The 15,576-nt window shown below is 43.1% G+C and overlaps 1 protein-coding gene and 1 long non-coding RNA gene across 5 annotated transcripts; one reads left to right on the plus strand and one right to left on the minus strand.

The window, feature by feature from the left end:
* The first annotated feature begins 9,292 nt into the window (after window positions 1-9,292).
* Window positions 9,293-9,787, plus strand: LOC122042186 (vegetative cell wall protein gp1-like). The gene has a single exon (XM_042602179.1). The coding sequence runs from the start codon at window positions 9,293-9,295 to the stop codon at window positions 9,785-9,787; it is 495 nt and encodes a 164-aa protein (XP_042458113.1).
* Window positions 9,788-11,514: 1,727 nt separating this feature from the next.
* LOC121979446 lies at window positions 11,515-14,144 on the minus strand. Of its 4 annotated transcripts, none has more exons than XR_006111400.1 (4): window positions 13,968-14,144; window positions 12,859-13,005; window positions 11,704-11,980; window positions 11,515-11,614 (listed from the first exon to the last, which is right to left on the minus strand). It is a non-coding gene; the product is annotated as an uncharacterized LOC121979446 (long non-coding RNA). The 4 variants fall into 4 exon arrangements; XR_006111403.1 differs by having other exon boundaries at window positions 11,704-11,983; XR_006111395.1 differs by having other exon boundaries at window positions 12,856-13,005.
* Window positions 14,145-15,576: the final 1,432 nt, after the last annotated feature.

The following is a 15,576-nucleotide window of genomic DNA, read 5'->3' on the forward strand; positions in this document are numbered from 1 at the left end:
GGCTACCAAGTTTCATTGGGATGAAGAATGCGATCGGGCGTTCGAAGAGCTGAAGACGTACTTGAACTCTCTGCCTGTGCTAGCCAAGCCAGCTGTGGGTGAGCCACTCTGTATTTACTTGTCTTCAACTGATCAAGCAGTGGGTTCGGCATTAGTGAAGGCGAGCCGAGAAGAACCTGTATATTTCTTAAATCATATTTTAAAGGACGCTGAATCTCGCTACACTGGGCTTGAGAAGCTGGCTTTTGCTTTGGTCCTCTCCGCTCGGAGACTTCGCCCCTATTTCTTGGCACATACTATCATTGTCCGGACAAATAGCCCCTTGGGAAGAGTGCTGCTGAATCCAGAAGCATCCGGACGGCTCATCAAATGGACCACGGAGTTGAGCGAATTCGACATTCAGTATCAACCCCGTTCGGCGATAAAGGTGCAGTCCTTGGCCGATTTAGTCACTGAAGTACAGAGGCCAGAGCCCGAAGCTATGTGAAAAATATTTGTGGACGGATCGTCCACTCGACTCGGGAGCGGAATTGGCTTACTATTTCTCTCTCCCCATGAAGAAAGGATGCATTTATCCGTCCGGCTGGATTACAGGGCTACAAACAACGAAGCTGAGTACGAGGCCCTTATAGCCGGCTTACAAGCCGCCCGGCATGTGGGCGCCGGTCTGGTGACGCTGCATTCGGATTCTCAGTTGGCCGCGCAGCAGCTCTCTGGCATTTTCGAGATTAACAACGCTCGGCTCAAACTTTACACTGAAGCATTCGAAAAACTCAAGGCCAACTTCAGAGAGGTCATTATCCAGAAGATACCCCGAGCGGAGAACCAGGCTGCGGATGAGTTAGCCAAACTTGCAAGTTCAATATCTCCGGTCGTCATCCAGCAGTCAATTGAACAAGTATCTTTGGTGGCGCACGTCGACCGGATAGAGGGCCTCGCGTTTCCGAGCGATTGGAGGACACCCATTATGGAGTTTCTCCACTCGGGTGTTACACCTTCCGATCGGGATGAAGCCCAGATACTGAGGAGGAGAGCCGGTCGGTTCACGCTCATTGGAGACCAACTCTACAAGAAGGCTTTCTCCCGCCCGCTTTTGAAGTGCGTGAGATCGGAAGATACGGCGTACATCCTCCAAGAAGTGCATCAAGGATCATGCGAAGGGCATCCGGGCAGACAATCGTTGGCTAAGAAAATCCTGTTGGCTGGATACTTTTGGCCAACCCTGCAAGCAGACGCCGCTCGGACCGTCGCGACGTGCCTTTCCTGTCAGAAGTATCATAACTTCTCCCACCGACCGACGGAGGAAATGAAAGCAGCTACCGTGTCCTGTCCATTCGACCAATGGGGAATGGATATTGTGGGCCCGTTTCCTATGGCAACCGGGCAGCGGAAATTTCTACTGGTGGCGGTCGATTATTTTTCCAAATGGGTAGAGGCCGAGCCACTAGCCAAGATCACCGAGCAGATGGTCAAGAAGTTTACCTGGCAACATATCATCTGCCGATTCGGCATCCCCCGTCGACTTGTTTCCGATAACGGGCGGTAGTTCGCGGGAAAGTTGCTCGAAGATTGGTGCAAAAGCTATGGCATCGAGCAGCACTTCACGTCCGTGGCGTACTCCCAAAGCAATGGTCAAGCCGAAGTAGCCAACCGAGAAATTCTTCGCATTCTGCGTGCTCGGCTCGATCATTTGGGAGGAAGCTGGGTGGATGAAGTGTCGGGCGTCCTATGGGTCATCCGAACGACCCCGAAGGAGGGAACGGGCGTGACGCCATTCCACTTGGTATATGGCGGCGAAGCGGTGATCCCGGTTGAAGTTGGTGTCGAGTCCGACCGGATCCAAAATTATGATGACGATAATGCCCAGCGGAGGAACATGGAGCTGGATTTGGTCGACGAGGAGCGAGACAAGGCGTTTATCCGGCTGATGGCGTACCGGCAAAGAATGAAGCAGAACTACAACCGGCGCGTGATCCCTAGAGCATTCCAAGTTGCCGACCTTGTCTGGAAGAAAGTAAATCCGGTCGGCGACGTCGGCAAGCTGGAGGCTCCTTGGGCGGGCCCCTTCAAAGTCATCGAAAAGCTCCGCTCAGGTGCTTATTATTTGGAGGACGAAGACAGACGGCAGCTAGATCGGCCATGGAGCGCGAATCATCTCCAGCCGTACCGAGCTGGGTGAGAGGTGCGCTGATGTAATTTTACATATGTTTTGGTCGCCTATGTCCTTGTAATGCAGGAAGCAAAATGATAAAGGATGGCAAATAGCTTCGCCGAACGGCAGTGTTAAAATTAGCCTTGAAGACCGTCGAGCTCCGACGTTAAAAATCTAGAGACGAGCCGGCGTCTATAAACCCCCCGAGCGGAAGACCGTCGAGCTCCGACGTTAAAAATCGAGAGACGAGCCAGCGTCTATAAAACCTCTGAGCGGAAGACCGTCGAGCTCCGACGTTAAAAATCGAGAGATGAGCCGGCGTCTATAAACCCTCCGAGCGGAAGACCGTCGAGCTTCGACATTAAAAATCGAGAGACGAGCCGGCGTCTATAAACCCTCCGAGCGGAAGACCGTCGAGCTCCGACGTTAAAAATCGAGAGACGAGCCAGCGTCTATAAACCCTCCGAGCGGAAGACCGTCTAGCTCCGACGTTAAAAATCGAGAGACGAGCCGGCGTCTATAAACCCTCCGGCCGGACGGAGGCAATAAAGAGGACTTGGGAGCAAGTACCCAAGGTATTCGCCGCCAATATCGTTCGACCGCCTCTACGTTCCACTCGGTCCAGTAACCAAAGGTACTTAATCAACATCCAGCGAACAACCTCTTCTGTCGAAACAGGACATATTCCCCCAAGCGGAAAAGTTACGCAAAATACTTTTCGATCACAAGGGGTGTGATAAGAGGCGAGCGGACAACACACATATTAACTAACAAAAGGACAAAACAAGCGAAAGGATATCATATTAAAGAGACTATGGCCGAGTGGCCAAATTACAAAAAAAGAGTGTCTTTGGCCGAGCGACCGAATTACATGTGAAACTCCTACTCCAGGTAATCATAGAGGTCCTTCGGGATGTTGTCGAGGAGCGCCACTTGATCTGCTGCCGGGATGACGGCGGACTCAGGAAGTTGTCCCTTGGACTTCAAGTATGTGGTGGTGGCGGCCATGGCAAGGTCAAACGCAGTATACATCCGCTCACAAACTTTCTCCAAAAATTGGGGTGAGCGGATATAATTCTGTCTCAGGGCAGCTACCCGGCTTGGTTCGGCCTCCTGGTACTCTTTAAAGGCTGCTCGGGAAGCATCGGCAGCTGCCTTGTGTTCTTGTAAAGCAGCTTCGAGCTTTGCCACCTCGTCCGTTCGAGCAACCTTCTCGTTGGCCAGTTGGTCCATCAGCTCTTTAACTTTCTCCTCCAGGCCCCGAGCCTCAACATTCTTCTTCTCCAGGTCGGAGATAGCCGTGTTCTTCCGCTCGGTCGCCAGGCTTATCTTGCGATCCAGAGATTTATTCACGTGCTCGAACTCGGCTAAAGCGTGGGCTTGATCGGCCATCTTCTGCTCGGCCGCCAACAAGTCTTGGGCCTTCTTCAGCTCCTTCTGCAGTTCGGCATATGAAGGACCTTGGGAGCCGGACGGACTGCTTGCCGCCTTCAGTTGTCTTAATTCCTCATCCACCATCGCCAGGCGATTGGAGACAGCTATCTCCTCTACTCATCTCTGCAATTAACAAAATCATTAATAGGCCGATCGGAAAGAATGCATAAAAAACTTGCAAGGAAACGAACTTACCCCCGTGGCCTCTTGCATGTGGCTGTTGACCAAATTGCGAAGGGGGATCATCGCGGTGCGCGCTCGAGCGTCGGCCCACATCTCAGCTAGGGGCCCCTTCATGGTGATTGCCTGCTCGGGCGCGGTAGGTCGCTCGGACTCGGGTAGAAGCTCCTCGGTGGGTAGATGCAAGGTAGCTCTAACAGTACGGCCATGGCGGGAGGTCGTCCGAGCGGAGGATGGAAGAGGATCGGAGGCCGGCGCCGAAAATTGGGATAAAATGGCTGAGCGTTGGACTTGGCGGGAAGCGGGCGGAAGGACGCTAACTGGAACGACCTCAAGAGGGTCCGCTGGCGCGTCCAAGTGAGAGGGGGTCCGGTCGGATGAAATAGCCTCAACCTCTGGAGCCTTGCCGAGAAGTCAACGCCACGTGGAGGTCAAAAGGTTAAAAGGATTATCGGAGAAGGGTGGGCCGACCGACCGACCGGAAAAGGTGTTGGACCAACCGGCCGACCGGAGTCTAACTGAAAGCAAAGGCACCCCAGCGGGAGTTGGGGTTCCGACGCTCATATTGAACAAGGTCATATGGCTGAGCGGGTGGCTCGCTCGGCCGAAGGCATAAAGTAGCAATACTGCCAATAGTCCACGGAGCACACTACTGGGATTCTCCCGAGCGGACTGACCGGCCGGACGTGATGGAACTGCCGACCGGCCGGACGCTCGGCATGTGGTGAAAAGAGACAAAAGGACAAGGAGACATCTTCTGACAGTAGGTATGTTCGACGAGCAGGCCATACGCAGGATCTATGACAGAGGGTTCCAATGTCCCATCAAAGATGTGCTCGGACTATAGCAGTATGGCGTCAGGTAAGCTTTTCTGACAAGCCCATACGGAGGTATGGGCTTAGGACACGTATTAGCCTCGGTGTGTGTGCGTGAGCCCCTTCCCAGCTCTATATAAAGAGCCTCACACTTCGCCGGAGGTACGCATTCTAGCATATTCGGAGCCACCTCTTTGTTGTCCAATTACCTGACTTGAGCGTCGGAGGGTCGTCGCCGGGAACCCCTTCCCGGCCTGACTTCTGTGCAGGTTTCCTGGAGCTCTATACGACCGGTCGGAGATCTACGTCAGCAACTAGGAGAGCGCCACGTGCCCAACGTCCATTGACTCATCGATTCAGACAGGATCATGCTCCATTTTTCTTTCACAACACAATTAAAAATAAATTTCAAGACTAGGTCTTGGGATAAGTAGTGTGGGAGGATGATAAGTATAAAAAGAAATTGGATTGGTGTTGCACCAATTTAGAGTATTTTGCAAGGCAAAAAGCTTGTCCAAAAGAGATGATTGTAACAATTTGAACTAGGTCAAAAATCTTAAAATTGAATGAGAAAAAAAGAGAAAAAACAAGAGAACTCCCTTTTGCTTGATTGATTGTTGCAACAATTCAGAGCGGTATCTCGCTCTGATACTACTTGTAGGATCGTAAAGACGCTAGAGGGGGGTGAATAGCATTTTTTGCTTTTTTAAAAATAACGATAATACACAGTGAAAAACAAACAAACTCAACATACTAACACAATAGTTTTTACTTAGTTCGAAGCCTTCGACAACTCTTACTCCAAAGTTTGCACTCACTGAGTGCTTTCGCTGGATAATCACTATAATCAAGAAGCAATTACAGAATTTAAGTACAATTGTAGGAATTAAATTATACCGACAATACAACTTTAAAAACTTGAGCGTGGATTGTCGATGCAACTTTTAGGTATCCCGGAGACCTTTCGGAGCAGGGCGTGAGTACGAAAGTTGTAGCAATTGATGTGTTTAAGTTGCTGGTCGAAGCCTCCTTTTATAGCTCCGTCCAGACGTCTGGATCCTCTCCTGGGTGTCTGGATTGCGCTGACATGGAGAGCTCTCGTCGAAACTTCATCCTCAAAGTTTATCCACCTCCGGGTGTCCGAACCCCCTTCAGGCGCCTGGACTGTTGATGTGGGTTCTGCTAGTCGTCGCACTCTAACTCAGCTTCTGGATGTGTTTTGCTGATCTGGGCGCCTGGAGCATCTCCGAGCTCCCGGACCACAGGGTGTCTGGCCAGGCACCCGCCTATCCCTCATCAAAACTAGTTTGAGCACCCGGAACAACTCTAGGCGCTCGGACTCCGAGGCGCCTAGACCACAATTTCTCGCTTTTCTCTTTCCTGCAAAAAAGAGTTAGTTTAGGTAACCATAATATATTTATCCTGTAAAATAAAGTTAGCATATTAAGAATATAATTAGTTTATGACTTAAATCCTATCTTCCCAAGACCAGGATCTAGTCATGGTTTCAGCTTAGATTTCTCAAATGGCTCTAAGGTGGACTGCACCTATAGTCCCACCGGGACTCGTCCTCACTGGACCTCTCTCCTCCAGTGACTTACCTCACTTACCATTTGTAGACTTTCTTGATGTCAGGTCTCTTGACCCACTAGGACTTCCTGTCAGATTTCAAACAATCTGGATTTCTTCCTATCAGATCTCAATCGATCTAGACTTCGTGCAAGCAATCAACCTAGTTGAACTTTCTTCTGCCAAATCTCAACTAATCTAGACTTCGTGTCAGCTATTAACCTAGCTGAACTTCAGCCTGGTGTTCCGGTCCTCTAGACCTATCAAGTCCTGCACAATTGGTAAAAATTAGATAAAAACACATTTAACTTCAACTTATTTGTCATACATCAAAACATAATTATCAGTACAACATGCACTAACAGAAATATACACCTTGTAAAAGTAATTACATCGAGAACCACTCCCCCCAAGATTCCCAAGATTAAGTTCAAAGACTGAACTTTCTTAGATTCAATAATGAGCTTCTCCTTAACTAAATAAAAAAATAGAACCGAGATCTGTCAAAAATATTCATGGTTACATTAAAGCTTAATATCTAAATTAGAAAAAATAGTAAAATTTTAATAAGCAAAGCATATTAGCATACATAAATTAATTGACGCTATTAATCCAAATCCAAAATCTATTTAAAAGAATATTACAAACGGAGAGGGAGATCAGTTTCTAATCTAACAAGACTCAAAATCTAAAAAACAAGATAAAAAAAATATAGAACTATATAATAAGATAATATCGGGAAAATACCATCTGTTTAAGTAAAATTATAAAATATTTTTACAAGATAGGAAATATGAAAAGAAAAAAAATCTATTTGAGATTTGAAGATGGAACTGATGAAGAAATGAGATTACTCTTTTTGTGTAACGGTAAGTATTATGAAGAGAAAAATGAATTTTCCAGTAACAAGATGAGATAATAGATGAAGAAATGAGATTACTCTTTTTGTGTAACGGTAAGTATTATGAAGAGAGAAATGAATTTTCCAGTAACAAGATGGAACTGATGAAGAAATGAGATTACTCTTTTTGTGTAACGGTAAGTATTATGAAGAGAAAAATGAATTTTCCAGTAACAAGATGAGATAATAGATGAAGAAATGAGATTACTCTTTTTGTGTAACGGTAAGTATTATGAAGAGAGAAATGAATTTTCCAGTAACAAGATGAGATAATAGAGGATAAAGAGCAGTAGAATGAATTAGGGAGAAAAAAAAAGACGTTTAAAGAAATAGGAATAAATTCTAAAATTATCATTTTAATTAGATTTTATCCTTTTTCAAATTATTTAAGAATAATTTTAAAATTATTATTTTCAAACTCATTAACTAAATATTTTATATTTTTATTATGATCCATTCCCTCATTCTGATTTCTAATACCCTAAACTAAAACGTTACCTTAGTATTTGTGATAGAGTTTGCGTGAAAATGTTATTAAATTTTCAACTTCTTTATTATTATAATATATTTATTTTAGTGGATATGCTTTGTGGTAAAAATTTATGATGGTTTTAATTTTCAATTGAATTATACCGTATTTCAGATATTAGTTCGAAGTTTTGGACAGAAATTTTATTACTATTCCTCGTGAGTTGGACAACAGGAGATACATTTGTGCATCTCTGGCCATAGGGCATAGGCCCTATTTGCGATTCTTTCAAAGAGGCAAAAAGACACTGATCTCTAGCGTCCGTCATTCCAGTGGTACGATCGGCTCATGGCCCATAGCCTATTCGCCATGGCGATTGTGAGGAGTTGTGTTTTCTATTTATGTGGTAAAAAATAGTTCATTTATTTTAGTTTTATTTAATTTATCCATAAATCAATACAGAAAAAAAAATAAATCAATAAATAATAGATAATTATTAGTCATTAGTACGAATAATTAAGACATACAGAAAAGTATATTCGAATCGTCGAATTTCGATTCCAAGATTTAATATGATAATATTTCATATTTTAATTATCGCATCGTTCAGTTGAAAGTCTTAAGGAGAATATACCCTATTTTATAGGTAATTCATCCCCCTTTTATCGGCCCCACTGCTCCAACAAGTGGTATCAGAGTCTGACCGTCTCAGAAGGACTAACCGTCAACTGAAGCACAAAGATCAAGACAATAGCCGGAGCGAACATTCATCCCTCGAAGCTAAGTTCGACGGAGACTTCTCTACGTAGAAACGTAAAATGGATGTATTTTTCAAAACATAGTTTGATATTCTTCTTATTATGAAATATGATTTTGCAACACCTAAAGACAAGGAAAAATACAACTGGACGAAGAAAAAGCAAGTAGATTTTGTGACCAACGGAAAGGCGGAATTCCACCTGCTCAGCGTTCTGCCGCCCTAGGAGGTAAGTCGGACCGAAAACTACGACTCCGCCAAAGATCTCTAGGAAAAATTTCTGAAACTTCACGAAGGTACCTCAGAAGCAAAATTGGCAAGGCGGGACATCCTCCGGACTCAGCTAACGAACCTCCGGATAAATAATGGTGAGAAGGTAGTGCAACTTCAAGCGAGGATTAAGGAGCTAATAAATCAACTCAGTAATAACTTCCTAGCAACTTCTATGCTCTCTTATTGTGTAAAAGACTTCTCCGCATTTAGAGAAGGAGACTTTTCTAGTGTGTTTTCCCACCGCCTTAGATTAACAATCCCTGGGTTGTAACCAAGTTAATTGTCAATCCCCCTTTTATTTCTTGTTATTTCTTTTATTATTGTTATTATCTTTTTGAGATAAAAATCTTGAGGAGGATATATACTGTTTTACATACAATTCACCCCGCTGCTCTAACAAGATCAGGTTATGTTTACTAAAGAATTACGATAGAAAAGAAGATAAAACTCGAAAGTTAAGTAAAAATTAATAGAAAAATTAATTTTAAAAAATAATAATCTAGTAATAATATTTCCCTTTGAAAAGGCAAAATGAAATACAAGCAAAAAAAAATCAAGAATTTTAAAAAATAAAAAAATATATATAGAACTTCAAAATAATAATTAATAGTTTTTGTACTCGTGTCTTTTCAGACGCTCAGATAGTCACACGTTTCACAACAACTCTTCCTACGTGTCAGCATGCGCTAACCGACTACGCGCACTTAAAACTATCCAGATATAACCGTCGAATCAAACGGCGATGGCTTCCTGCGCAGCCCACCTTCTCAAGACCTCCACCGTCTCCCTCCGTCTCTGCCGCCGCTCCCCCACCATCACCACCGGAAGGACAACTCATGTGAAACAGCATCACTCTCGAGCCGCCGCGCCACTCCTCTTCTCCTTTGCACCAAAATGCGCAGGCATTCCGCCGGAGGTCCCTCGGCCTCCGCCGCAGGAGCTGCCTCCGTACCCGCCCGACGACCTGCCGGGGATTGACATTCCCCCAGAGATCATCCCACCACCTCCGGCTCAGCCTCCGCTACCTAGAACTCCTCAGCCGGGACCGGATTTACCGCGGCCGCCCATGCCTTCCCCGCCTGATCGTCCCGAGGTGCCGATCCCCAATCCTCATGGGCCGGAGGTACCAACGCCACTGCCGACCATGTTACTAAGGCATCCCTCGCCGGAGGTTGTGCCAGTGACGCCGCAGGAGGTTTGGCCGCCCAGTGCAGTCTCCTTCCCGCACTATCTATAACAATTAATGTCGTTGGCACGGTGACAGAAAATAAATCTTATTTTCGCGAGATAAATAAATTGACTAAGAACATAAAATTGATAAACTGTAAAAACGCAGCAACTAACGAAATTGAACAGTCAAATAAATTAATAAAAAAGTTAGTTTTCATGGAACTTGACGAGATCGGGAAGAAGGCAACACGTGCAATCTTATCTCCAAGCGTAAGTAGGTGTTGAGCCGTCTGTCATTGTAAAATCTGAAGTTCGAATTTAGTTTGAAATTCGAATTTTGATATAGTTAAAGTAAATATTTTTTTTTTTACTGTGTCAATCATTATTCTAAAAATTAATAATTATTCATGATGATTTATCTGTTGATAGAAATATCTTTTACTGATTAATATCGTGCACTGATTGAGATATGAGATGTTATCACTTGAATTTTTGATCAAAACTTAGTGCATATACCTACACAAATGATTAATAGTATTTACTTCCTCTGAGCGAATTATTTTATTTTATTTATTTATTTGACCGTGAGTAGGTGTCGAGCATTTAAAGGGCATGATTTATATTGTAATATGAATATATATTATATATTCCATCGATTTAAATGGGTTATCTATCAATATCAATAAGCTGATTGATTTGCCGGCGATGGCGCAACTACCTTTGTTTTTTTTTTAACTTTAATCATAATTTTAATGAATTCCCAATTTATTTTAAAGGCCGCTCATCTTCGAAATTAATAGGCATAGCAGATAAGGAAATAAGCATTAATAAGAAAAAAGCTGATTAATTGATTAGGTTCGAATTAATTAAATTATATTTTCTACAAATGAGGGTGACAGTGACAAAATAAGCTGGTTGATTAGGTTCAAATTAATTAAATTCGATTTCCTACAAATGAGGGCGACAGGAGATTCTATCAACCTCCACAATTTATTTCACTAATTTCTCAAACTATTTCAAACATCTTTATAAATAGTCTCATAAAATTCATCTTTTAGTAATATTGACTCTGATCTGATGGTAAGGACAGAGGATCCTCATGGGCGCAAGATTAATGACACGTGGAGGTCAAAGGTTAAGAGATTCAACCCTGAGATCCGACCGACCGGACGGAGATGGCCGACCGGCCAAGAATCCCCCGAGCCGAATGAAAGGCAACCCAACTAGAGGTCGGGTTTCCGATGCTCAAGGTAACACTACAAGAAAAAAGCTAATAGACAACGCTTTTAAAGCGTTGTCTTTGTGCCTGAAAAAGCGTTGTTAAAGGCACTGTTGTTAAAAGTCTGTTCAACGACAACACTTTTAAAGCGTTGTCGTTTGTAGCAAAGACAACGCTTTAAAAGCGTTGTGTATTTTTTGCAAAAACATCATTATTACAACGCTTTAAAAGCGTTGTTGTTTTTGGCAAAGACAACACTTATGCAACGCTTTAAAAGCGTTGTCTTTTTGAAAAAAAAATTTAAAAAAAATCTATTTACAAAATCATTTTTTTATATTTACAAAAATATTAATTTTCTTTTACCATGTCCAAATTCGAATTTGACATATAAAATAACATTAATTAGCTCAGCTAATGATTTCAAACTCGTACCAAACAATAGAATTCAACTACAAAGTATTAGTATTTACAGGAAAATTCAACTATACATAAAGACTGAATATTTCTGTTTCAAAGTAGATAGTAACATTCAAATTTAAAACAAAAAAAACACAAAATAGCTAGCTGGCCTCGAAGACAATGATCTGCATGTTTATTTCTACTAGATATATTGATCAAAATGGATTGACGGCTTCACCCTGGTTGCCCAATCCATTACAGGTCTTGTGTTCTTCCCTGAAAATGCAGAGATAAATCAAACAGATCCATTGGTTTTCAATAAAAAAAATGGTAAGACTACTTCAATAAATAAATAATAATTGTACCATGAAGATGAGATTCAAGTGTTCCATTGGGCACAAAATCATACACAAGCAGCCTTTGATCGTATGATATGCAATACCCTACAAGAGAAACCAAATGGCGATGGTGCACACGGCTGATAATCTCCACTTCAGATTTGAACTCACGGTCACCTTGCCTACTTTCAATTTTTAATTGCTTCACGGCCACTTCTCTTCCATCAGGTAAGCACCCTTTGTAAACAGAACAAAATCCACCCTCTCCCAATATATTTTGAGGTGAGAAACACCTATACATGTGCTACTTTGTTTCCACCATGGAAATATAGAAAAAAGAATAGTATAATTGGAGATGCTAGGGAAACCACTGTGAGATGTAAATACATAATTAGAGATGCAGTGCAAAAAGAACAGCATATATTTCATTTGAATTCTTACACATGAACTAAAGTCGAAATCAACATATGTTCTGGTTTCTTTGGTTTGCAGAACTTGTAGCTTTATCAAACACAATTTGACTTGAAATTTTCCAATAGCAAATGTAGTTTTCCGATGTACTAAACTATTCATATAAAATATGGCTTTGATTCTAGAGTGCAAAGAAAGGATTTAAAAATTCAACATGTCAATATGAAGGTAGCAAAAAATCATTTTTGAACCAGTAAACATGGTATTTTCTACAAAATATTACCATGTTTACTGCTATAGCCAATAGTTAGATATGGTTGGTAAGATTTTGACTCTGTATCATAGCCATCCAAAATATAAAAGCAGTGTCGTTAATTTTCATCATGATTATGGTATTGTCTATGGTTAATAAGTAAAGTTATGAATGTAGTACTAATATTTGGATTCGTATTTGATTGAAAACCATTTCTTATCCAACCCACTATCTCCTTTTCCATCAAATCACTAGAAGGAAGTTGATTAACATGCAATTCGGGCCGCAGCCTTGAACAAATTGAAAATCTTAATTATTACTTGAAACTCATGATTCTTTTGCACAAAACAACGTCCATATGCTTGATAAGATGTCGTTCTTCCTTCTTTACACATCAGTACAGCAACCATTTTTGAACCAGTAAACATGGTATTTTTGAACCAGTAAACATGTTAACCGTAGTAAATCATGTGAAATATGATATTATTACCACCTATATACTATTAAATACTCACAACCTTCAGAATTGCCATAGTAGCCCTTTTCAATCTTCAGAATATAAGGTCACCAATGGCGGAAATGACTTGTGCCAATCCTAAGCCATCAGCGGATGCGTGGTTGAACCTTACACCAATGAGGAACCCACCACATGTGAACTTAGTAACCTGTTGTTTTAATGCAAGCACCAAAGTTACTTAGGAGTAGATAACCGCAACATTGCAACATTCAATTGATCCTATTATTCTCTATGATGACGCAGAAGTCATGCTTAAAGCTAAGAGAGCTAGTTACACAAATGGTAATCTCCATGATTGAGGCATAAATAAATTAATGTAAGCATGGTCTGATTTCTTTTCTAGCATCAATGTGGATTCTTGTTGAAGAAGATAAGCATAAATTGGAGACAAGAACAAGACATGAGTTTCAACTACTCGAGCCTGCAATGTTAGTTGGAAATACTCTAGCTCTTGTTCTGGCAAAGAGAATGTCTGAATTTGAATGCAGAAACTAAGTTGATTTAGAGCTAATGTTATTTTTTTCTCTTTTCTAAAAACAAAATTCCAAAACAGGATATATTTATGAGTAAATCTTGATGATAAATTAGAGAAGTTGGATGATTTGGATAATCTCTCAATTAAGACTACAAGGTTGAACTTAGATGGTTCGTTCAACAGAACTAATGGTTCGTTGAAGAAGAAAAGAACAAGCTAGTCATCAAACCAGCTGGGTTCCACTGTTCTTATCATTTCTTCAAAAACCTTACTGCTACAGTTTCAATGTTCAAGCGGTGGATAACCACTATTTCAGTAGATTATCATTAAGGATAAACAATGTAACTTAGATTGAAATTTAGGATGAGTTATGAACTTTGACCCAATCGAAGTCCTTCTTGCTTCCAGATCTAGAACTAAAGATCCAGGGGTTTGAATCTTTCTAGCAACAGATCGATTTGAGAAGCAAACTAGTAATAGATCTGGAGCATTCAAGTGAATCAAACAAAGATTTCAGGTTATTCAATTTCTATTCCGCTTGATCTAGCAAGAATGAAGTAGCGGGTTTGTACAGTCCTAAATTGCATTGGCTCTCTGTTTTTTTTTTCATTTCTAAATACAGTAAAATTGCTTACCTGAATCATCATCAAGGTATTGGCAGGACTGGTCTCGAGTTCGGTGTAGGGTAGGATGTCGTTCTGCTCGAGCATTATGGGGCGCTCCAGATAGTTGACGTCGGCGAGGCTGTAGTTGGCGAAGGCGGCCACGAACCAGACGCCCTCCCCGGTGCACTCGATCCGGGGCTCGCAGCCTTCCATTTGCACGATCCGGCCGGCGATCGGGTAGTACGGGACCAGGGCCTGGGCTAGCGCCTCGCAGATGACCTCGGCGGGGTTCTGGCCGTGCTTGTAAATGTGGAGGGAGTCGACGAGGCGGCGGTGGGTCGGGTATCGTCTGATCCAGTCGAGCGTCAGCGATCCCGAAGGTGTCATCTCCGCCGGCTGGACGTAGCCCTCAGAAGTCTTCGTGACGGTGAAGGTCATGTGCTCCGCCGCGGGCTCTCCGACCTCGGCCATCCCCGCGACCGTGATGGAGAAAGCCCCCTCACAACCTCCTCCCTTAGCACCGAGAAGAATCCTTGCTTCTTCTCCCCGCGACCGTGACTAGGGCATTTGCGTGAAGGAATTCAGAGGAGAGGAGGTTCGCGGAGAGGAGTTCGCCGGAGAGGGGTTTGCTGGAGAGGACGTGAGAGGAGGAGTTGGAAGGAGAGGGCGTGAGAGGGGTTTGGGAAGATAGGCATGAGATGAGGAGTTGTGAGAGGGGTTCGGGAAGATAAGGAGGAGTTGTGAGAGTAAAACCTAAGGGTACTTGATCCAACGGTTTGTATTATCCCAGATTTAGATGAGGGTTTAACAATACACAACGCTTTTTAAAAATCGTTGTCGTAGACGCTAAAAAAAATACTAATAGACAACGCTTTTCAAAAAGCGTTGTGTTTGACCCATAAAAATCACTAATAGACAACGGTTTTTAAAAAAACGTTGTCTATTAGTAAGAAAATAAAGAAATAGACAACGCTTTTCACTAAAAGCGTTGTTAAAAAGAAAAAGACAACGCTTTTTGAAAAAAGCGTTGTCTTTTAAGTGTTGTAAAATCCCAATTTTCTTGTAGTGTAAAAAGGTTTCAAGGCCGAGCGGGATGTCCGTTCGACCGGGACACAAGGCAACAAAGACAGACAGGAGCAATCTCATCCGAGCATACGACCGGGAGTCCTCCCAGTCGGACTGATACCTACAACCGGGGGCAGAAGTGATATGTCTGCCGAGCGGCCGAACCGCTCAGCCCTGGAACAGACAGAGAATGTAAGAGGACAAAGGAGACAAGGGATAACATCATCCTAGAGACATCTGCCGCCTACAGAGAGCAAGGTTGGCGGCCGAGCCGTACGCAGGATCGTACGGCGGAAGCTTCCACCGTCACATCCGGGATATGCTCGAACGATTGCGGAATAGCGTCAGAGGTGCTTTTCTGACATGGGCTCGTTAAGGTATGTTTGGGGAAGCGTGCACGCATAAAAAAGCGTGCCCGCGCCTCCACGGGATCCTATATAAGGGCCCCCAGACGTCGACGAAGGTATGCGCAATCCTCACTGTAGCCACAGTTACGCTGTCTCTCTCATTTCTCATTGCCTGACTTGAGCGTCGGAGGGCCGTCGTCGGGAAACCCCTCCCGACTCGGCTTCTT

Source organism: Zingiber officinale, chromosome 1B, assembly GCF_018446385.1.
Source record: "Zingiber officinale cultivar Zhangliang chromosome 1B, Zo_v1.1, whole genome shotgun sequence".
Taxonomy (NCBI): domain Eukaryota; kingdom Viridiplantae; phylum Streptophyta; class Magnoliopsida; order Zingiberales; family Zingiberaceae; genus Zingiber; species Zingiber officinale.

Coding starts and splice junctions, on each gene's coding strand:
- LOC122042186 (XM_042602179.1), top strand. CDS start 9,293: ATGGCTTCCTGCGCAGCCCACCTTCTCAAGACCTCCACCGTCTCCCTC.